This window comes from Barbus barbus (genome assembly GCF_936440315.1).
Source record: "Barbus barbus genome assembly, chromosome: 9".
Taxonomy (NCBI): Eukaryota; Metazoa; Chordata; class Actinopteri; order Cypriniformes; family Cyprinidae; genus Barbus; species Barbus barbus.
The window spans coordinates 10,885,235-10,908,319 of NC_136737.1; the positions used below are offsets into that span (position 1 = coordinate 10,885,235).

The 23,085-nt window shown below is 37.2% G+C and overlaps 1 protein-coding gene across 1 annotated transcript; it reads right to left on the bottom strand.

Annotated features, from left to right (window-relative positions):
* Positions 1-1,059: 1,059 nt before the first annotated feature.
* LOC306874985 (uncharacterized protein) lies at positions 1,060-22,706 on the bottom strand. Its single transcript, XM_079425331.1, has 3 exons — positions 22,650-22,706; positions 19,783-19,893; positions 1,060-4,718 (listed from the first exon to the last, which is right to left on the bottom strand). The coding sequence occupies exons 2-3, from the start codon at positions 19,835-19,837 to the stop codon at positions 1,255-1,257; spliced, it is 3,519 nt and encodes a 1,172-aa protein (XP_079281457.1). The 5' UTR covers positions 19,838-19,893; positions 22,650-22,706; the 3' UTR covers positions 1,060-1,254.
* Positions 22,707-23,085: the final 379 nt, after the last annotated feature.

Below are 23,085 nucleotides of genomic sequence, written 5' to 3' on the forward strand. Positions count from 1 at the left end.
AAGGTTGTCTGGCCGGGAGTGCTCTCGCCGGCATCCGTCAGGAGATCGGGGCTCACTGGGTTGGACAGGTTAGACAGAAAGGTAAAGTTGTGCGGTCGGGAGGCTTCGCCGACATCCGTCTAGAGACGGACACTCGCAGCATTGATGGGTAAGTCTCGCCGGCCGCAGGATGGAAAAGGTTTGTCTGGCTGGGAGGCTCTCACCGACGTCTGACGGGAGCTCAATACTCCCTTTGTCAGACGGGTAAGTCTCACCAAGCGAGGGACTCGAAAAGGTAAGGTTGTCTGGCCGGGAGTGTTCTCGCCGGCGTCCGTCGGGAGATCAATACTCACTGTGTCGGACAGGTAAAGACGGAAAAGGTTCAGTTGTGTGGTCGGGAGACTCTCGCCGGCATCCTACTGGCGATAAATACTCGCAATCTGGATGGGTAAGTCTCGCCGTCTGCGGGATGGAAAAGGTAAGTTGTCTGGCTGGGAGGCTCTAGCCGACGTCCGACGGGAGCTCAATACTCCCTTCGTCAGACGGGTAAGCCTCGCCAAGCGAGGGACTTGAAAAGGTAAGGTTGTCTGGCCAGGAGTGCTCTCGCCAGCGTCCGTCGGGAGATCGGGACTCACTGTGTCGGACAGGTAAAGACAGAAAGGTACAGTTAGGTGGCCAGGAGGCACTAGCCGTCATCTGACTGGAGATGGATGCTCGCAGCCTGGATGGGTAAGACTCTCCGGCCACAGGGTAGAAAAGGTAAGTTGTTTGGCTGGGAGAATCTAGCCGACGTCTGACAAGATATGAAGACTCACGGTGTCAGACAGGTGAGCCTCGCCAAGTGTGGGACTTAAAAAGGTAAGTTTTAAATAGCTGGAAGGCTCGCACCATTTTTTATTTTTTTTATTTACCCAAAGAGAGTCTGGTGGGCTGTTTTTATGTGGAACTGGTTCATTCTGATGTAGCTTTGGAAGATGTTTCTGAGGAGGACAGAAAACCTGAAGAGGATAATCAGTTTACTCAAGTATATTAAAAAGACATTTTCAAAAGCTGAAGTGATTTCCTTGTTTTATTTATTAGTTAGAATGGGTATAACTCAACATTTTAACAAGCTATGATCAATAATCAAGCAATAATCAATAAAGATACTGATTCATCTCCAAAATAATGAAACAAATAGTTGATTAATCATTCTAATAATCACTGATTAATCAATTATCAAAATAATTACTTGATGCAGCCCTACCTAACACCTGGAAGTACAAGATCAGAACGTCAACTAAGTACTATAATTTGAGACACACAGACATGTAATTTATGAGAGATTAGAGAAGATAATTGAGTGAATCTCTTCCCACATGAATGGCAGTAATACGGTTTCTCTCCAGTGTGTATCCTCTCATGTATTTGTAGATGTGTTGACCTTTCAAATCTCTTATCACAATGTGAACACTTGTAAGGTGTTTCTGTAGTGTGAACTAACTGGTGCTGTTTCACTCCAGTGTGGGTTTTCTTGTGTTTGTTAAGGGTTACTCTTCGTATGAAACTCTTCCCACACTGATCACATGTGTACGGCTTCTCTCCAGTGTGGATCCTAATGTGATCATGAAGGCTTTCTTTTAGTTTGAAATTCTTCCCACACCGATCACATATATATGGTTTCTCTCTACTGTGGGTTTTCTTATGTTTGTAAAGGGTTACTCTTCGTATGAAACTCTTTCCACACTGATCACATGTGTACGGCTTCTCTCCAGTGTGGATTCTAATGTGATCATGAAGGCTTTCTTTTAGTTTGAAATTCTTCCCACACTGATCACATATATATGGTTTCTCTCTACTGTGGGTTTTCTTGTGTTTGTAAAGAGTTACTCTTCGTATGAAACTCTTTCCACACTGATCACATGTGTACGGCTTCTCTCCAGTGTGGATCCTAATGTGATCATGAAGGCTTTCTTTTCGGTTGAAATTCTTCCCACATTGATCACATATATATGGCATCTCTATACTGTGGGTTTTCTTGTGTTCAATAAGGGTTCCTCTTTGTGTGAAACTCCTCCCACACTGATCACATGTATATGGCTTCTCTATACTGTGGGTTTTCTTGTGTTCAATAAGGGTTCTTCTTTGTATGAAACTCCTCCCACACTGATCACATGTGTACGGCTTCTCTCCAGTGTGGATTTTCATGTGATTATTCAGGCCTTCTTTTCGTTTGAAATTCTTCCCACACTGATCACAGGTATATGGCTTTTCTTCACTGTGGGTTTTCATGTGTTCATAAAGTGTTCCTCTTTGAGTGAAACTCCTCCCACACTGATCACATGTGTATGGCTTCTCTCCAGTGTGGATCCTCATGTGTTCTTTAAGGGTCGCCTTTTCTGCAAAACTCTTCCCACACTGATCACATGTGTGTGGCTTCACCCCAGTGTGTCTTTTCATGTGTTTCATAAGGTTTCCTTTATGTGCAAAACTCCTGCCACACTGATCACATGAGTACGGCTTCTCTCCAGTGTGGATATTCATGTGGTCTTTAAGGTTTCCTTTTTCTAAGAAACCCTTCCCACACTGATCACATGTGTGTAGCTTCTCTCCAGTGTGGATTTTCATATGTTTGTCAAGGTTTGTTTTTTGTCTGAAATTCTTCCCACAGTGATTGCATGCGTGTGTCTTCTCTCCAGTGTGGATATTCATGTGTCGATTAAGCATTTCTTTTAGTCTGAAGCTCTTCCCACATTGATCACATGCATACGGCTTCTCTCCAGTGTGGATCCTCTCATGTATTCTCAGATATTCTGACCGTTTGAATCTCTTGTCACAGTGTGAGCACTTGTAAGGTGTTTCTGTAGTGTGAACTGTCTGGTGCACTTTCATTGCACCATATGTAAAGAAAGTCTTCCTACACTTTGAGCAAGCATGATCCTTTACACCACTGTGTCTTTTCTGGTGTATCCTTAATGCAACAATCTTTCCAAAACTCTTTCCACATAAATCACATACGTAAGGCTTCTTCGTATGAGCTTTCAGTCGGTCCTTTAGAAATGTTCTACTGCTTTGGTCACAATTTCCTAGTCTCTCTCTAGAATGAGCAAGCAGATGTTTTTTAAAAACATCAGATTTTCTGAAACTCTTTCCACACTGATCACATGTGTACGGCTTCTCTCCAGTGTGGATCCTCATGTGTACATTAAGGGCTCCTTTTTGTGTGTAACTCTTCCCACACTGATCACATGTGTACGGCTTCTCTCCAGTGTGGATCATCATGTGATCATTACGAGTTTGCTTAAGTCTGAAACTCTTCCCACACTGATCACATGAGTACGGCTTCTCTCCAGTGTGGATTCTCATGTGTACATTAAGGGCTCCTTTTTGTCTGAAACTCTTCCCACACTGATCACATGTGTATGGCTTCTCTCCAGTGTGGGTTTTTAGGTGTGCATCAAGGTATGCTTTTTGTGTGAAACTCTTCCCACATTGATCACATGTGTATGGTTTCTCTCCAGTGTGGATATTCATGTGGTCTTTAAGGTTTCCTTTATGCACAAAAGTTTTCCCACACTGATAACATGTGTGTAGCTTCTCTCCAGTGTGGAATCTCATGTGTTTGTTAAGGTTCCTTTTTTGTCTGAAGTTCTTCCCACACTGATCACATGTGTGCAGCTTCTCCCCATTGTGGATATACATGTGTCGATTAAGCATTTCTGTTAGTCTGAAGCTCTTCCCACACTGATCACATGTATATGGCTTCTCTCCAGTATGGATCCTCTCATGTATTCTCAGATATTCTGACCGTTTGAATCTCTTGTCACAGTATGAACACTTATAAGGTGTTTCTGTAGTGTGAACTGACTGGTGCACTTTCATCGCATCATATGTAAAAAAAGTCTTCCCACACTCAGGGCAAGCATGATCCTTTATACCGCTGTGTCTTTTCTGGTGTATCTGTAATGCAGCCATTCGACTAAAACTCTTTCCACATAAATAACATACGTAAGTCTTCTCCTTAGTATGAACTTTCAGTTGGTCCTTCAGGAAATGTGGCCTAAAAAATGTTTTACTGCTTTGTTGAGAGTTTTCTAGTCTCTCTCTATAATGAGTAAGCAGATGTTTTTTAAAACCATCACATTTTCTGAAACTCTTCCCAGTGTGGATCCTCATGTGTACATTAAGGGCTCCTTTTTGTGTGCAACTCTTCCCACACTGATCACATGTGTATGGCTTCTCTCCAGTGTGGATCTTCATGTGATCGTTACGGGTTTGCTTAAGTCTGAAACTCTTTCCACACTGATCACATGAGTACGGCTTCTCTCCAGTGTGGATCCTTGTGTGTCCATCAAGGACTCGTTTTTGTCTGAAACTCTTCCCACACTGATCACATGTGTATGGCTTCTCTCCAGTGTGGGTTTTTAGGTGTGCATCAAGGTATTGTTTTTGTGTGAAACTCTTCCCACACTGAACACATGTGTACGGCTTCTCTCCAGTGTGGATTTTCATGTGTTTTTTAAGGTATTTTTTTAATGTGAAAGTCTTTTCACACTGATCACATGCATACAGCTTCCCTTCAAGATGACATTTTATGTTAATATCAAGATTTTGCTTGCATGAGAGACTGTTTTCACACTGAGGCCATATTTCATCTATTCTTGTCAATGAGGATCTCCAAGATGTTTCTTCAGTTTTGACATGATGGTTCTCCCCCTCTTTAATCAGTTCTTCAATTTCCTTGTTCTCTTCTATCAAGTCTAAAATTAAAGTAAAAATGTTTAGTAAAAAAAAAATAAACGTGAAAGGAAAAGGACATCTGAAACTTGAAAAACCATTAGAAAGTATAAACAATTTGATGCATTCATTTGAATTGGGTACATTTATGTCACAATCTACTGTGTTGGAGCGAGGAACGAGGAGCACAGAACGCGGAGATGGAGTACATTTCACAAACAACAGTCTTTAATAATCCAACAAGGGGTAGGCAGGAGACACACACGTAGCACATGATGTTAGAGACCCGACAAGGAAACATGGGGCAGACTACACTTTATATACTGGGAGAAACGAGGGAAATAGAGGAGACACACCAGGGGCGCGTTTCAATAAGGAGGTTCAACCAACTCTGAGTTTAAACTTGAACTCTTGAGTTGACTTACCGTGAGATGGGAAACTTGAGTTTTCGGTTTTAGAAAGAATTGTGTTAGTTCATTCATGAGTATGTTGACTCTGAGTTTAGCGCGTCCAGCATGACTATGAAAAGTCATGATAAGTGGAGCTCCGAAATTACAATTCACCTGACAAAAAGATGTCTGCGTACTTCCGTCAATATGCAAGATTAATTCTTGATAACTGTTAATAACTTAATAGGTGTTATAATATCAGAGGTGAAAACTGTAAATTATTGAACTATTATTCATTTTAATGATATCCCATGGCAAAAAAAAGAAAAAAGAAACAAGAACGTGGCAGCAGCTAAAAATGAAGTATAAAAACACAATTCAATCAAGGTAAAGCTTTAAGCATGAATGGTTCATGGGTGTTGGCTAAATGACTTTCAGTGTCTATTTCAATGCACTGCAGCTTTTTCCACATAGTATAACACTCTTTTCACATAATTAAATATTCTCTAATCCATTTTGTTGCATTTCTTAGAGCAATAAAATTAAGTACTGACTTGTACTCAGTCGACAGCAAGAAGGCAGAGGCTCGTAAAAAAGAATCATGATATCACAATATAGTATTTTTTTCCTTTTAAAAAGGTTATGATATTCAAATCTTTGATACCATATAATTTTCATAATCCTTGTCACCAATGTCAATAACAAACTAATACAAGCCTAAAAAGAGACAAAACAAACAAAAAAAAAAAAAACCCAACTCAAGCTCACTGACAGTGTTGGGGAAAGTTACTTTTAAAAGTAATGCATTACAATATTGAGTTACTCCCCCAAAAAGTAACTAATTGTGTTACTTAGTTACTTTTTATGGGAAGTAATGCGTTACGTTACTTTTTTTCTTACCTGGCTGAGGCTTGATCTCTTTCAGGACTTGCAAGAGTTTTTTTGACTGAGAAGTTCTGCATTCAACAACATTGTATAACCTTTATAACCTACACTTTTCTATTAAAAACACATATATAGAATAATAATATAGAATACTATATTCTGAAAACTTTCCGACCCCAAAGCTGTGCATGCCATATTAAAATATCTCTTTACATTACAGATTATTGAAAGTTGAAATTAATGTTTGTTACTTTTGTATTTTTTGTGTTGGTAGGCTATGGCCTACATAAAGTAAATTCACTGTCCATTGAGATAATAAAGAGTGTAACATAGGCTAGATATTTGCCATTATGAAATAAGTTATATTAAGGCAAAAGAAAGATCTTAAACATTTAAAAGGTTTAATAACTTAAGAGAACAATAAGATGATACTAGAGAACAAACAACATCTCAAATTAAACATAAATCTGTCAGTTTAAAATAAAAAATTCTTGACGTGGTCTGTATATGTTGATTCCAATAGACCAAAACTCTTGAGTTTTCTACTAAGTGTCCTCAAACAATTTTTTTTTTTTTTCAAACAAACAAAAAAGGTCCAGCTCACTTCTGAAAAAAACAAATACAACACGTGTGTGTGTGTTAGAGTATTCTTATCTTAATATACGAGTTCACTATTTCATCTAGGTTTTATTTTCCAAGTAACGACTGTAGCGCAGCAGGAGAAGTCTCTCAAAACGCTGGTCTGTGAGACGGTTTCTTTTTGGGGTGAGGATGAGACTTCCAATACTAAACAGTCTCTCAACTGGTGAACTGTAAGGTGTTTTAACTTTTAAGAAGACCTTCAAACTCCTGGGGAAATCATGTAAATTTCCCATATCAGCTGATTTAAGGTATTCACATATCTCCATGTCCACAGTATTTGCTTGTTTGTCATATTGATTCTCCTCTTCAGGAAATGCGAAGAAGTCATTTTCATGGTCTCTGCTTTTAGGAGACTGCAGTGGCTCTTTCTGTGGTATCTCAATGGTGAGAGCACGATACAGTGCTGCCAGAGTCATCTTGGTGGTGTCTTTTCTGGTTTCATTCCTCAGCCAGCGCAGCTTGAATTTTGGCAGGGTTACCGCAGCAAGCAAAGCGTCATCATTGTCAAGTATGGTGCTAAACCGTGTCTTGATAGCCTGCAAGAGAATTTAGATAGGTGACACAGTTTATAAACTAATAGACATGCATTCATACTAGGGTGGCACGATTATGACAAAAATGCTAATTGTCGATTATCTCCTTGAGATCGCAATTGCGATTATTAATAACGATTATTTTTTTAAACAGATTTATGCCATTGTTTGAAGCTGCATGCCATATATATATATATATATACACACATATATACACATATACATATATATATATATATATATATATATATACACATACAGTATACACACACACACACACATATATATATATATATATATATATATATATAGATAGAAGGCTGAAAACACTCTTCCTGAACTTTTATTGCTTTTCTATAGCATTGAGCCTCAAATGTCAACAGAATTTCACAGCGTTGTTTAGTGTGTGATCGCGACTGGTCGCTGTAAGAAACGCATTCACTCTAAGTTTGCACTGCGTTGTTTTCTTTTGAGGCGAGTGGATACAAGGTCAGTGTGGCGCGCTGTTCAAACGAGTACCACTATTTTGTTCCGCTTTTGACACATTTGACGTTTAACATATCTATCATGCACAACAGAGTGACAACGACTACCAGTTAGACAAAATGTATTTTGTCCAGTGTGTTTGAGTTTGATAAACTCGCGCTGCAAACACAGAATAATGCAAGTGGGCATTTTTAATTATTTATTTTTGTAATCGTGGCTTTGAACAATTATGTAGCCTAATTGTGGCATCCATAATCGTAATCGCGATTAGAAATTCGATTAATTGAGCAGCCCTAATTCATACCATATTAACTAAAATTATGTCAGGAAAAAAGTAAGTAGAATTAAACTTAATAACATATACATAAACATATTGACTTGAATGCACTGACACTACTGTATGAGAACTAAACTGAGCTGGATGATGACAATTTCTTATAGCTTTATTGAACTCATTTCATAATTGATTAATTACAGTTACTAAACGAAACTAAATAAACACTGAACTGATTTCAACTGAATAATGACTGTTTACCATTTTCTTTTTAGAGCTGCTTTACAGCAGAATTGAATTCCGTTTGAATCACTGAATCATTATTTTCCTGTTATCACTGTAAAGCTGCTTTGAAACCATCTGTATTGTATAAAACACTATTGAAATTGACTTGACAAAATAAAACTACAATAATAATGATGATAATAATACAATAGCCTATTGAACAGACTTACCTGAACTATGAGGTCTGGGAGGTCAGCCATCATATGGGAGAGGCCCTCTTTCAGTGCCAAGATTCTGGCCATCAGGATTTCAAGGGTAGGTTGAAGGGTGCCGTAGAAACAGAATCTTCACCTTGTAGTATATCCAATGCCATACAGACAGGTTTCAGAACCTTGCAGTATTCTTTTAGGAACAAATATTCTCTCTCCGTAATGCATCTGATGTCCAGGCGAGTGCAAAGTTGATTGAGGTCCACTAAGGGGATGTCTGTGACTCTGCTAAGCACATCATGAAATGAGTTCCACCTTGTAGTTGCAGGGACCAGCAACTTTCTTTTGCTGAATTCCGCCAGGACCTCTGATGCTACAGTTGATCTACTAACGTTTGACCACAAGGCTGAACACTTTCCAGTTGCACTCCTGTACACTGCTTTGCAATCTGCCTTCGCCTTCAAAAATGTAATTATGTCGTTCGTGCATATAAGGGTAAGGGTGTGGGACGCACAACGTTGATGTGGAGGGAGAATATACCTTTCTCTGGTCTCACTGTCATCCCGTAAGACTTCATGCAAGTCCGTAAATATGACCTCGTCTTCATTATTTTCTGCTTCATCATCATCCTCATCAGCTTGAAAAATTCTGAATGCTTTTACAAAGTTCGCGCCATTGTCCGTGACAGTGGCAGTTATCTTACCACAAAGAGCAAATGTGCTGTGAATTTGCTCCGTCTCCGCTGCGATGTCATCGTACGTATGTCTCCCGCGAAATCGCCTGCAGGCGATTGCAGCTTTTTGGTGTTGCAGACTAGCAGGGTCGATCCAGTGTACAGTAATGCCTAGAAAACTTTTATTCTGAGCAGTTCATAGATCTGCAGTGGTGGAAACATATTGCAGGTCGGCAATAAAAGTTTTCTTCAGGTCTGTCTCCATTTCCATATATGCTTGGTCCAAAAAGTTTGTAAAGGTTTTGCGATCTGGCAGCACGCCCCCCCATTCTTTTGCCTGTCACTGAGATTTTGCTGATGATATTACGAAATGTAGGCGACTCCACAGTGGACAGTGGCTGCATCTCCTCAACAATAAAAGCAGCAACCAATTTGTTGAGTTCAGTTGAACTAATTGTTTTACCTGGTGAAGTTGAACTGAAATAAAGCTTTTGTTGTTTAGCTTGAGGCGGGATGCATGTATCATTCGGAATCGGCTCGCTCTCGTCCAACTCTGTTGTTTGTGCTTTGCATGCAGATGTTTTTTTTTTATTATTTGAAGTGGTGTTTTTTGCAGTTGACAAGAGTTTTTCACCTACACATAATCTACATTTAACGACAATCCCCTTCTCCTTTTCTTCAACGAGTTCAAATAATGAGAATACTTCCATCGGAGAAAGGTAGAGCTCTGGCCTGCCGTCTCGGTTTCTGACTATGTCTGTTCCTGCGCACGCATGGAGTACGTGATTATACATGATTACGTTCATTTTAATTCAGTAATTTCATTTTTTTTAATGCAAATGTATTAAACTGAAAAAAGTAACTTGCGTTACTTTTTTTAAAAAAGTAACTCAAATATTAATGTGTACATTTATAAAGTAATGCGTTACTTTACTCGTTACTTCCAAAAAGTAATATTATTACGTAACGCACGTTACTTGTAATGCGTTATACCCAACACTGCTCATTGAAGATAAATAAACAGTCAGTGATGAAATAAGGATAAGAAACTAATTGCAAGCAATAGGACAAAAAACTACAATAAATAAGAAACGCTACATACATTGTGTAAATTAATTAGCCTTCACTGTGTTAATTATATCTACCTAACACATGTATTATGTATAGATTCTATACATATAAATATATAATTATTATTATTTTTGTATTATTTTGTCTTAAAGTTACAAAAGAGATTTAGTCAAGAGCAGTTAGAGATTTTCTAGCAATGTGCTATGATTAATATGAATGGCAGACAGAACGAATATTGGACAGCTTGCCCTTTAAGACCGAAGTCCGGATTCAATATATTGTTACATATGCGTTTTCTCTTTAAGCTGTTAACTCTCTTAAGACATAAATCGCTGTGTTTATGAGGATACTTGCAAAGACGGGGATTCTTTCGCATATAATTGTGTTTATGTAATCGTTCAAAGCCAATAAAGCGGCAAAAAAAGCTGTCCTCTCACACAGAAACGGAGACGGCGCACACATATAGCTCTGTTGTTTGTGTTTCAACAGCTTAAAATCGGTTGTTTTAAAACTGCAGTACTTAAAAACATGTGCCCATGCTACAGATGTAGTCCCTCGTTTAGGAACGAGCTCCTCGTTTTGTTCTGGTTGTTCTCCATATATATATATATATATATATATATATATATATATATATATATATATATATATATATATATATATATATAGTCATATCCCACAGCCCTATGGTCAAGTATTGGAAGAATTTTAAAATTCAAAAGGAAAAATAACAACTGTTGCTTTTGTATTTGTAGGAAATAAAGATGGCCAAAAAAAACTGTGAATAATTTGTGTTTATTTAACAGCTGTGGTGGTGGTTACGGCATCTCATAGCTACTACCCCTCCATCTGGCATCCTTCCATGCCATACAGTAATCGGTTTCATTTTCAGAAGGTGCGATGGTGGGGATATGCCTGTCATCAGTGCATCCAACCACACTGGAAATCCTGAAGGAAATTCTAATTACTTCCAGAGGTCGCAGCGAGATGTTATCAAGTGACATTTATCAGATTAGCCTAATTTAAACCGATTGCTATACCACTGACCTACAGTCCTGTGAAACTCCTCTTTGACGGATTTGTGCTCAGGAAAAAAATCTCAGAATGAGTGTGTGGGTGACACACACTTTCCTTATCGGTCTGCATACAGCGGCCTTGCTAATATGCTGTACATCTCCGATGTTTTAAAAAAATCTACCATTTAAAATGGTACCACTCAAATAAACATGCATGTAAATATGGCAAATAAATAAAATAAATAAAAATAACGTAAGGTAGTCTTGTTTCCATGAAGGGAAAAATTTATTTAAGTGCATTTTTCTTATTTTGCAAATTATCTGCCAATGTGGTAAGACATTTTTTTTTTTTAGATTAATTACATTAAGATTATTTTTCATATTCTATGGTGGACAATTTTACATTTTACGTAAAATGCACTTAAAAGGAAAATGCCCCAGGAAACGAGTAAATATCTTATTTTTCATCTATAGAAAATGCATCTTATCTAAAGTACTTGAAATAAGACAAAAATACTCGGTAAGAAAAGCATTTTTGCAGCGTGAATGAACGAATAAGGCATTTAAACATCGCTTACGGTTTAAAACTGGGGTGGAGACTAGGGATGCACCGAATCCTGGGCTTTTTGACGGGGTTCGGTTTCGGCCGAACCTTAGATTTATTTTCCACCGAAACCGAACCCTAGACTTGCGCTACGACGTCACACGGCCGTTGATTACGTGAAGGTGTTTACATAGGACCCGTTCGAATGTAGTAGGCTGTAAGAATCTGAAAATGGAACTCGTAAGCAAAAAAAGTTTTGTTTGGCAGTACTTTCAACCAAAAGAAGGCGATTCAAGTCGAGCTTTATGTTCAATTTGCAATGCCAATTTGTCTCGTGGTGGCAAGGACCCTAAGCAGTACACAACATCGCCGATGTTAAAACTAAGGATGCGAGTAGGATTCGGTATTCGGTTTCGGATTCGGCCGAATCTTAAACAGTGGATTCGGTATTCGGCCGAACCCCAAAAATCTGGATTCGGTGCATCCCTAGTGGAGACTGAAAGAAACTCTGGGTTTAGTGAAGAAAACCTGCTCCCGACCACAGAGTAAGTTACCTCTCTTTCAGAAACAAGACTTTCCCGGGTTTGACAAACCTCCCACTTTGAGTTTCCCTCATTTCAGTGTTAACATACTCAGCGTTTTCATTTAACCTCCTTTCTGAAATGGGCCCCTGGATATAATGAAACACAATCAAACAGCAAGAGGAAGATAACCAAATATGGGCATGTCACACAAGGGAAAACTAGGTCAATGGGAGCACATGGGGAGCAAAACACACACAGACGGTCCATTTTGCTGACAATTTATTATCCAAGTACTAATTTTAAAACATTACAGTCACAGGTTTTGTAGTGAGAAGTATTACTTAAAGTCCGTGTAAAGTCAATATTAATTGTGTTCTGAGTTTGTCTCACCATAGAAAAATGTGTTATTAACCACCCAGCCAAATTTGAATGCTAAAACAAAAAGGCAAGTAAATACAATAAGGTATCAAAATCTTGAAAAAAGTAAGCAGTATTCTCTGCTCTCAAACAAAGTACCACAAGAGCGATTCGAAAGCATCAGGAGCGTGTGCTCTCTCTGTACCTCTCACTGAACTTTGATGTCTCCACAATTAAGTACAGTTTACAGTCTTTGTAACATGTTTCAGCAATGCATTTCTAATATTTATAATGTGTTTACAAACAATTCTTAGAATTGACTTTACACAGACTTTAATGTTTAGTAAGTACAAGCCAGTTTTAAAAATAAAATAAATAACAAATAAAATAAAAAAAAAAAATAGCAAAATCTGTGAGCCAGATTTAAATAAATATAAAAATGAAACTGTTCAGATAATATTTCTTCATATAAAATTGATATATTTTATATTATTTATTATTAATATTATTATTAATTACGCGGCTAACGGTACCAGACGTATTTAATCATTTTTGGAAGAAGGAACACGTCTCAGGTATGTAACGTAAAATCTATTTCATAAGTCTATGGATATATTAATACGGTGATCTGAGTGAGTGCTGATTGTGTCGTTTGGTATATTTCAGAGGTATATTTTCAGATTTCTCTTGAATCGTTATATCTAAACATCATCTCCTCGGCTCGCCTCTACTAACGTACTTGCTTGGAACCTCAACGGAAGTGAAACGGAAAAAGGTAACGTTAACAACATGCAAAACCACCACAATGTCGACAGCTCAAATAACGTTAGCATCATTAACGTAAGCCCATAGACTGTAAAAATAAGCATTACTCCGTTCAGCTTCCTTAGCTCAGGTTATTATTGCATTACACATGCTACCGGACAGGCTATTGTAAGGTTATTATGACTTCTGTTTTGCTGTCTTTTAATCGGGGGTCTTGTAGCTTGTAGATGTTACGGTCACTGAATGAACACAAGCAAACGTCAGCTGAAATATGGGCTTTACTTAAACGTCAGTGCTGGGATCTTCTTCACTACGTTTACATGGACATCAGTAATCTAATTATTTATCTTACTTTGAATAAGACAATATTTTGATTACGGTGTTTACATGAGTTGCTTTTAGAATAATCCTTTCATGTTCCCATTTTACATGTTATAGTAGATCGGTTAATGGCATGCGTCATTACGTCCCCACGTGACGCCATCCGACGTCCCCTCCAGAATTTCAGTATAAATATATATATAGTTCATCTTCATGATGATGCCATATACAGTATTGGGTGTTTCGTTTTTAATTTTATGAAAGCTTCAAAGTGCAGTTAATTATTTGTACGTGCATACAGACGACGGTGGTGTTGAAGCTCTTTTATTTGCCGTCAAACGGTTGACCTGCAGTGTGTGTATCCTGTCACAAAATGCGGCGTCCTACAAAATGGTAACAATGTGATTAAGGGGTTTACATGTCTGTACTGCACTTCAATTATGCGACTAAAATAGGAATACTCCACATCTTAATTCGATTTGTGTTTACTTCGATTATGACTTTAGCCGGACTAAGGTAATCAAAAATCTGTTTACATGGTAGAGTCTTAATCAGAGTATTGTCTTAATCGTATTAAAATCTGAGTATTGATCTGTAAGTTAGCCATAACTGTGAGCAGATGTTATAACGTTATTGTGCTTGGCGAACCAGGAAGGAAGAGCAGAGCATGTGTCAGGTAAGCTGTCTGTATCTAAAATAAACTGCACTTAAAGTCACACCAGAGGTGTTCAGCTGGGATCAGGACTTGGCTTTCTGCAGACCAGACAAGTTCTTCCACACTGACTGAATCAATCATGTCTTTTTGAACCGTGCCTTATACACAGAGACACTGTCATGTTAGAATAGAAAAGAGTCCTGTCCAAACTGTTGCTATAAAATTAGAAGCACACAATTCCGTAGAATATCATTATATGCTTAAACATTAAGATTTGTACTCATAGAAATTACTGAAGTAGTCAAACATGTTCATTAGAAGGCAATATAGTGTATATTAAAAACAGCCTTTTTTTTATTTTTTAATATTCAGTGTTGAGCGGACCATTTCTTTGTCTCAAAGCCAGACTGTATGGAATATTAAAGTAATAATAGATTTGTAATTGGTATTTGTTGTGTAATTGGTAATACATTTTGTAATGTTAATACGTTTTTTTTTTTTTATTATTCCCTAGCCCTCTGCCACAGCTGCTGATATCCAAAAAGAGACCCTACCCAGCACACCTTGCTTAATTGTGCAAGGTATGTTCTTCCCTTATTTGGTAAAGGTTTATTACAGGGCTTAAGGTTTTTTGGGCACTATGCCAGAACTCTAGGCTTAAATAGCAAGGCTTCCAGGGAGCGTTCCAACCCAGCCAGGAGCACTGAAAACTGTGTATCGCTGCACAAGGAGGCTACTATTTTATAGGCGCACTGAACTTGATTTTTTATTGCACCCTGAACATATTTCAGGCACAGAAAGTTTCCTTGTTTTAAGCCCTGGTAATAGTTGTTACATGGATATATGTGCCAAAAAAGAAAAGAAAGACTTCAATATAAGCCTATTGCATCCATAAAAAGCCTAGTCTAAATTACCAAAAACCATACCATAACTTCTCACAGCCGATATACCATAAGTCTCCCAGCTGATAAAATTGGTACTTTCGCACATCATGCCAACACCACCACTCGTGCACGCGTGTGTTTTTATGTAGTGCAGCTTTCTAGTGCTCTTTTAGTTATCATATTGTGTTAATGCATTGCATTTCAGGAGAGACATTAAGCACAGACAAGTGGATGATGTCCATGGAAGGAACGATTGTGATGGGGCCCCACAACAATCTTTTGAATGGAGCGGTAGCGACCTTTGCTGCTTACTATGTGTTCAACTTGCAGTATCCTAAAGACAGGCTTCCATCCAATTAAGTGCATTCGTAAAAATTTTACAAAAAAAATAAATAAATAAAATAAAAATAATAATATATATATATATATATATATATATATATAAAATTGGAGAGCGTTTCCATCAGCTCTGTTATGAGAATTAGAAATGGACAGGAGAGGAGTTGTGAACAGCTGTGGGATCAAAACGTAAGGGGCAACTTAAAACATCTGATAGAATTGCAACAAATGAGAATTTATGCGAATACATCCGTTCAACAAAATATCTAGTCAATTCACACAAAAGTTTTTGTTCACATTAGAATATTTTATGTGAATTTTAACCATAACCATTTTTAACCATTTTTTTTTTAATGGTTAATATGTGCATTAAAAAGCTGTTAAGTGTCTTTTCTACCTAGAGTTGGTATTCCCCTGCAGGACATTTATGTAAACACAGATGAGTCTGACAGACATCAGTTTAGCATTACGACTTTAATTAATTAATGATGTAATTCTTTTCTTAAGTATGGTTAAGGTATTTTGCAGATGCAGATCCAAAGCGACATACAATATAGTACATACATACAATGATATTATATATTTAAGAAAACAATGTAAAAGCCAATGTAATTCTAAATGTTGTTAATGTTAAATAAATACACCAAGGTCATTTATTTATATATGAAAACTTTTTTTCCACTCTCTCTGTTTTCAGAGCTTTTTGTGGAATCAACTCCCAGATGGGCAGCAAAGCAGAGAAGCGAAAAGGGCTCAACGCACCTGTCTGCACCCTCTTAAGAAAACTGCTGGACTTTGAGTTGATGGGCTAGTATTGATGCTAGCCCATGTAACTGTACATGAAACAAAATAAATAAAATATGTCTATTATGTTATTATTGAAATATCTAAAATGTGTGCTTGTAAAATGTTTTCTTATTTTAAAGCACTTTTACTCATTTTATAAATTTATTCATTTAATGGCCTAGGACCTAAATACATGGCAGATATGGTCACTGAATATAAACCGAACAGACCACTCAGATCATTAGGATCGAGTCAGTTAGAAATACCAAGGGTTCACACAAAACAAGGGGAGTCCGCTTTTAGCTATTATGCTGCCTGCAGTTGGAATCAGCTTCCAGAAGAGATCAGATGTGCTAAAACATTAGCCACATTTAAATCAAGACTCAACACTCATCTGTTTAGCTGTGCATTTGTTGAATGAGCACTGTGCTATATGTCCGAACTGACTGCACTGTATTTTATGTATAATCATTTTCTATTTTTAAGTGTTCTAAGTTCATTTTAAATCAATTTCTAAATCATTATAAAAGTTTATTATTTTTTTGATTATTTTACTTCCTTTTATGTATAGCACTTTGAATTACCATTATGTATGAAATGTACTATATAAATAAACTTGCCTTGCCTTGTTGTTGTTGCAGTCTCTGCTATTTTGTTGTTGTTGTTCCATCTCTTTGTTTCATTTTATACTCTGAAACAACGGCCCATGTTGCCACCTTGTAGACCATCTGATTACTGCAAAATAACTTCATATGCGACCTGCTCGTACAAAGTACGCACAGTCACAAAAATCAGGTGGAGCGCGTACAGTACAGTAGTCAACATTTGAAGTGGATCAAAACCTTTCAAAGTTGTCCTAAAACCTAAAATGCTTTGTTATCTTAGGACAACTTATGTATTTTTGGGATCCACTTAAAATGCTGACTACTGTATGTGCGTACTATTGTGATGACAACATTTGCATCATACACATTGTACGCTGTCCCTTGCGTACGCGTAAAAAGTGAAGCATACTTTGGGCTTTAGACTCCTAAGAGAAAGATAACGGTAGAGCATGAGGGGTGTTTTCTTTTTTTTCTTTTTTTAAATGTTACTTTTGCGCTGTTATTTATTTTTTTAATTCTTCAAAACAACAGTTGAAGACAATACTGGCTCATATTATTATTTTCTCTTTTTTTTACAGTATGTCTTTTCTTTTGCAATTTTTGATAGCATTAGTGACTTATGCACTGTTAATGCCTTTAACCACAAGTGCCAGTTTTATAAACTCAGGCACTAGTGCATCTTCGTTTTAAAATGCATAACTTTTGCTACAGTTGCGCCCAGTGGTCGAATTGTAAAAAAATTTCCGGGGGGATGGTGTGGTCGGAAGAGAAGAGGGGGGAGGGGGGTCCTGTGGTTAATTTTACACAATGATTACAAAATAGTTTTCTAAGGTTTCTATTTAATGAGAAAATAGCCTTATTAAACAAACTATTATTTATAAGTTTTTGTTTTTCTTCTAAGGCCTGAAATAGAGGAATTTTGGCCAATATTGATAACTAAACAATATTTTGCTGAATGTGTTTTTGTGGTGGCACCTTGGCTGGTTTAGGTCCGTCATGAATAAATATGACAATAAAACCGCCAGTAGGTGGCAGCAAATCCCTGTTTTTATAAATGACTTACTGCATCATTCAAATCAAATGATTCGTTCAAAACGGCTGATTCAACAGAAACGAAACAAGTGAGACCATCCCTGCGTCCCAATGTGCATACTATCCACCCTAAATAGTATTGAAAATTGCTAATATAACAAAAAATGTAAAAATAAAAACATTTGGATAGTATGCACATTGGGACAGAGCAGGCTATCTGAATGGACCGCTGAATCACTGGCTCACTCGATTCGTTCAAAAACTGATTAATTCATGGAATGAAACTCCACGTTGCTCTGCACTGTTGTATAAAACTAATAGCACATTCATCGCGCAGTGAATGCTTTTTGGACTCTCAAGATTTTTTTTTTCTTTTCTGAAAGTTGTATAATGTCAGCTCTCCTATCGTCTCTCAGTCACACATACATTATGTCAGGAGAATGTCTTTAAATTCTAATCAAGGAAAAATCATACCTTCCGTTTTCTTCTTTTTAAAGAACTTAAAAAGTTGCGCTTGAACCATTTTGCACAAAAAATTATGAAATTGCTTCCGCTTGTGCGCAGCTTGTTACAATAACAAGTTCTGATTGACCAATCACAAGGCTCTAGACTCATACTTCCCACTGGTCGCACTTGTGCGACTAACTTTTTCAGTTGGTCGCACAAACACATCATTGCAATTTTTTATTTATTTATTTGATACAACATTTGATTAATCAATGCATGCTGATAAACTTTTATCATAGTTTATAGTTATATGGTAACGAAAGTGTTCAACATTCAACCCGTTCTTTTTCATCAGTATTATTTGTGATGTAAATTTTGTGAACAGGAATTGCTTTTTTTTTACTTTCACTTTCACTTTCAAATTTGCGATCTTGGTGTCACGCTTTACAAGAAAAGATAATTGTCTGTTTTGCTTATATCTATACACCTTTCACTTTTTAAGACTAAAGCAAAATATGGATCTTGTTATTCTTAATTAAAAAGCACAACAAAAATAAAACAGTATGTTACAGGGATTAGACTGTTAGACAGGGATTAGACTGATTAGGCAGGGATTGTAGGTGGGGGGAGTGAATGTACAGCACTCTCTCCACCCTCAATACCACGACTGAGGTGCCCTTGAGCAAGGCACCGAACCCCCAACTGCTCCCCGGGCACCGCAGCATAAAATGGCTGCCCACTGCTCCGGGTGTGTGTTCACGGTGTGTGTGTGTGTGTGTGTTCGACCAGGGGGATGCCATCCCCCCTCAATTAGAGCCCTGGTTGTGCCTATCGTTTACACTACTCTGCCGTTTTCGAGGTCGAAAAAGGAGATTTTTGAAAACGCTGCACACCCCGTTTTAGTTTGAAAACTCCGGGGTTGCTTTCAGTGTAAACGGACCAAAACGGAGACTTTTGAAAACGATGCCCACATTCGCTCTGCATACCCTTGACGACCATGTAAACCAGTGGTTTCAAACTCAATTGCTGTAGGGCCGCAGCTCTGCAGAGTTTAGCTCCAACCAGCTCCAAATCACACCTGCTTGGAAGTTTGTAGTGATCCTGAAGACCTTGATTAGTTGGATCAGGTGTGTTAGATTAGGGTTGGAGTGAAACTATGCAGAGCTGTGGCCCTCCCGGAATTGAGTTTGAGACCAATGGTGTAAACAATAACATCATGCTCGTTATTGTACCCACAGATATGTAATTAGACACGTCCGCCATCTAAATAATAGGACTCTACCTATACATATCTGTGGTTGTATCTGCATGAATGGTCATGTGACATGCGGTTTCGGTTGTGTAGTTTAGACTGTTTCTGAAACACCAGTGTAGACGAGGATAGTTTTCGTTCTAAAACGCACAGATAGAAGAATATGCACCAACCTATTTCTTCTTCAGTATCTTCCTGCTTTATTCCGCAGGGTTCTGGATCAGTCATGTTTTCAGCTTTCTTTCATAAACTGTTGTGGGAGGAGCTGAACTGTTGGTGAATTCCTGTGTGGTTGGAGGAGCAGATATGCCAAAATCAAAAATAAATCAGTTATCAAATTGATGCTTTCATTAATTCACATACTTAAATCATGTCATGTTTATCCATCTATCAAAATGTAAAGTTATTTATTTTTTTAAATGAATTTACATATTTTGAGTACTATATCTTTCTAGTCTTTCTCACATTTGACATAAGTATACCACAAAATGTAAATTTTATGCTGAGGAAAACACTTGTCAGAGGCATTAACCAGCACACGCATCTGCCAAAGTACAACAGAGCAAGATGTGGTAAACGCTTATGCTTTTTTATTTGAAGTGCTTATAAATATAAAGCATTCTCATGTTTCAGACAACTTCAGCAAGATCAGCTACCGATCGCTATCTGCTGATAATTGCCTCTAATGATTGGATTGGTGATCTCTCAATTTGCCAATCTCAGAAACCATGTAAAAGATGCGCGCCTGCTGTGAGGGGTATGGCATGACATGCAGCAGTGCAGTCTCAGTCTGTTTTTTTTATACATTTGATTACTTGGTTTCTTATTCTTGTTTTATCTGCCTGTTTGCACAGCTTTAGTGAGCTTGAGTTGAGTAGCTTTATCTGTTCAGGGAAAACTGATCAAGGAAACATAGATCTAGATCACCTCCTAGTGGCCATTATACACAAAGAAACTTACACTTCATGCAATATTGCTTAATAACAGAATGTATTCTGATACGAGTTTTCCATTGTGGAAAAAAAAAACTGTACATGAAACAAAATAAATAAAATATATGTCTATTATATTATTATTGAAATATCTCAAATGTGTGCTTGTAAAATGTTTTCTTCAGCCAGTTGAAATGCGGTACCCAGGTCCTAAAAGTAACACTCGCCAAGCGCCAAATGAGAGTAAAAAATCGATGTTGGTGAGTATATGTAACAGTGTCAGTCGCCTATTGGCGGTTAAAACTTTTCTGAAACATAATGCAATGTAGTGAGAACAACAGCCAGTTTTAAAAGGGACTCGCTGTTTCTGACACAAGCGAATAAAATAATCACAAAGCCATTTTAGACATTGCACCAGTAGCATTTCAACAGACGAAAACACGCACAATTATGTCAAAATGCGGTTTTGGCGAGTTACCTCATAAGCGTAGTCTTAAATGACAGTAAAGAGTTTGGAGAAAATAGGACATCTGTGTCATGTGCATCAAGGTTTAAAGAGACAGCTGTCATTGATGTAAATCAAAGAACAAAAGAAAAAGAGAAATCACTGGACTGCTCTAGTCACTCATTAATAAAGATTAATCTGTATAGTTTATGCAGATACAATTTATAGTTGATGTGAAGATTGTTTTAAAATCACTTAATATTTCAGAGCCTATTAAATGTTAAAAATAATTGCTTTTAATTATAATGTATTGTTGAATGGCTAAAATTAATAGGGAAAATTGAGGGAAAATGCATTTAATAGACACCAGTAGCAGTATTGGTATCAATGCTTCATTAATAATAGGCTACTTAGTAAAAAGATGCCATTAAAACAAATTTTAAATATACTATCTTTATGTTGTTTCTACATTAATTTAGAGGTTCAATGTGAAATTATGACAATATAAATATGCGATTAATCATGATTAATCACAAAAATGTGATTTTTTTTTAATCAATTGACAGAAAGCACTAATGTTAACCTTTTATAGATTTTAGATGTCAATTTAATTTCTAATTTTATAGGTTCCCCCAGAAAGAGATCGAGATGGCCCCCACCCCCCTTCAAATTTTCAGTTTGATAATCCGGCCCTCAAATGAAGCTAATTGAATAGCCCTTCTCTAGTCCGTTAATATGGGTATACAGAAAGAAAAAGAAAACATGCAAAGGACAAGAATCTCATCGTTTTTTTAAAGACAAAAAATAAATAAATAAATAATAAGAAACAAAAGTTAAGTCAATAAAAGTGTTTGTTGATTTTTTATTTTTCTTGTAAGTAAAGTAAAGGACAAATTAAAAATATGTAAATATGTTTAGTCATTGTAGTAGCGATTACTGCCTGATTTTGCAAAAAGAGTTTCATGGCTGGTAAATTTTATCACATCACCGGCCATTGGCAAGTGTGGCAAAAAGTTAGTTTTACTACCCTTGTGTGTGTGCGCACATGAGCAGTATTTCACCACCTCCACCTTATTTTGAGCCAGAAAAACCCTGTTAACAATCATACAAACAAACATCAACAACACAAAAAGTCACTCAGGTCTTAATGAATTAAACGGTAGTTGAAAATAAGTGACACTCAAAATATTAGTACTGTACTGCTTAGCCCATGTACAATTAAATTCCAAAAATAATTAATTATTCAACAGTCCTGTTACAATAATTTGGGAGAGTGGTTTGTGAATTTAGTACAGCATACACCAATGCATAATAAATCTCATCAACCTCTGGCTGTGAAGCAGAGCGACCAGGATTCCGCTGGGTCTTAACGCCTTCAGCAAACCAAACAATGATGTGTCCAAAAATCTATTATTTTCAATTCAGAGTGTGTTATTCGTATTGCTCGGGTGGTCATGCGGCGTATACGGGACAATTCTGTAATTATTCGGAATGGTTAGCCCTGACTGCAAGGCTAAATGTTTATTTTAGTTAGCAGACGCCAGAAAGGCACACAAATAACGTTAGAGCTGTACCGCATTAAACCAATACATTAATGACCCTGTGAAATGTTGCTCTAACAAGCTGTATTTTCATAATTGTATAAATGATCAAATCATCTCACCTCAGAAGACTCAAAGCTGAGTTATGTGTCTAGGTAACTTCTTCTTCTTTTGTGTTTAATGTTGGTGGCAAGCCAGCTTTAGGTGTGTGATTCCGCCACCTACTGGGATGGAGTGTGAAGCCTCGACGAACAGAAGAAACAATCAAAACCATTTATATATCCTGTTCATTAAACCTGTATCTCTCAAACATCTTAGAAGGAAATCATACACCTTTAACTGTTTCTGTGCATTCTGAAATATAGTTTTAACTATTTAAATGACACTGATTTCCATATCTTATTTTTTTCAACAAGCTGGTTTCGTCCTTTTCTGAGCTTCACAGTGATGTTCGACTGTTTTTGTTATTAACTGCAGTTATCTGACCCACATTTTTTCTATAATGTGTGGGAATACTTGCGGTAACTACTTTTTTGTTCTAGTTTTAGAGCTACTGCA